General features: G+C 62.5%; 1 protein-coding gene across 1 annotated transcript in view; it reads left to right on the top strand.

Moving 5' to 3' along the window:
- PSMF1 (proteasome (prosome, macropain) inhibitor subunit 1 (PI31)) overlaps nucleotides 1–991 on the top strand; it is a gene marked incomplete at its 5' end in the record, with an annotated part of 4,266 nt that extends 3,275 nt beyond the window's left edge. The window contains 2 exons of the mRNA XM_010157465.1: nucleotides 627–785; nucleotides 940–991. Coding sequence (XP_010155767.1) covers nucleotides 627–785; nucleotides 940–991 — 211 coding nt within the window. The remainder of the gene's footprint in view (nucleotides 1–626; nucleotides 786–939) is intronic.
- Between the last annotated feature and the right edge of the window lie 655 nt (nucleotides 992–1,646).

The following is a 1,646-nucleotide window of genomic DNA, read 5'->3' as shown; positions in this document are numbered from 1 at the left end:
TGGGGCCCGCGACCTCTCAATCGGTCTTGATGCCATGATAAATGGCTCCTTGTAGGAATTGGGGGAAGAGGGAGGCTGCTTCTCGGCTGCTCCGAGTGTGGCTCCAAGGCAGGCAGAGGGGTGATGGCTGTGGCTGTGCTGTGAGTGGCTGCAGCATGCCCAGGGGTTTGGGGGCAGGGTGGTACCCAGCTCAGGGGGTTTGCTGAAGAAAAGGACACACGCTCTGCAGCTGTCACGCTCCCGCCTCGGCGTGACGAGGGGCTGTGATTGGCATCCTGCTCTGACCTGGTGTGGTGCAGGCAGGTTTGCAGGGCTGGGATAACCCCAGGTAGGAGCAGGGTGGGATGTAGTTGGGTTCAGCCTCCATGGGACAAGGATCTGCCGTGCCCCAGCACTCCTATGCGCACAGACACGCATGGCCTGCTCTCTGTCTCACTGCCATGGGTCGCTCGCTGGCTTGCCCTGGCCCCTTGCGGTGGGTTAGGGGTGTCCCCCTGCCCACGTGCTGCGTGTCGGCTTCACCCTGCGATCCCGTGCTCGGACTGTATGCGGATTCCTGCGGCACAAGGATGCGCTTTGTCCCTCTCCCCAGTGCCAGTGTCTTTCTCTGCCTTTCCTCTCCCCAGAGGTCGGAGTGGGGGAATGATTGTGGATCCTCTCCGGTCTGGCTTCGCGCAGCCCGGCATTGACCCATCGTCAGGCATTCCAGGCCGGCTTCCCCCAGGAGCAGTTCCACCAGGCGCCAGATTCGACCCTTTCGGGCCGCTGGGAGCTGGTCGCTCGGGGTAGGTATCCGGTATTCCCAGCCGGCTCTCCAGCCTGGCTCTGGATCTCCTGCCTTGTCCCTGTTGCTGCAGGGCTGAGCTCTCACTTCTGATTTGACTCTGCTCTGCATTTCCGAGCTCTCACTCCCGGTTTGACTCCTGAATTCCTTTCCAGGCCAGATCCCGACCACCTTCCCCCTCCAGGCTATGACGACATGTTCATGTGAGGAGTCGCCGTGTCGCTTCTCATGGCCAGAGCAGTCTCCTGGGAAGCAGGATTGCTTCCTCCTCCTCGCTCCCCATCGGTGGACTCCAACCTGCCCAGCAGCATTTTTCCTCTCCTGCGTGTCAGACCGGCTATAAAGGTTTCCCTGTGTGCAGCTTGGAAGAGGAGGCAGTAGGTCCCTTTCTTTCCGTGCTCCCCTGAGGGTGCCCGGCTGTTTGGACTCCCCTGAAGTGGTGCTGCCCGATGGGGTGCGGCACTCTGAGCGTGGCCTGGGTGCTGTGGGGTTTCCTCTGCTTTTTTGGGGCGGTGGAGGAGCCGGCTTCCTGCCGCCCCTGTGCTGGGGACCCTCGCTGAAGGTGGCAGCGGGAGCAGCTCCCCACACAGAGATGGTTTCTCTCTCTTTATCCGAGCGAGGGGTGCGAAGGGCTAGAAAAGCCCGACCCACAGGGTCTTCTTGGGCAGACCCCCAGCGGCAGCTGAGCTCAGCTTCCACACGGCTGTGCCGTAGGGACCACCACCCGCCTTGGCGTGTGTGAGAGAGACACAAGGAATTCCTCACCCCTCTGTGCCCGCAGCCCCGTTGGGTTTCATTCCTGAGAGCGAGGGGCGCAGCGCGGGGCCGGGGTAGGCGGGAGGGTGCTCAGTGCCTACGCGAC

Source organism: Eurypyga helias, unplaced genomic scaffold (genome assembly GCF_000690775.1).
Source record: "Eurypyga helias isolate BGI_N326 unplaced genomic scaffold, ASM69077v1 scaffold11108, whole genome shotgun sequence".
NCBI classification, from domain to species: domain Eukaryota; kingdom Metazoa; phylum Chordata; class Aves; order Eurypygiformes; family Eurypygidae; genus Eurypyga; species Eurypyga helias.
The sequence above is the reverse complement of the archived record's forward strand: the minus strand, read 5'-3'. Positions and strand labels throughout refer to the sequence as shown.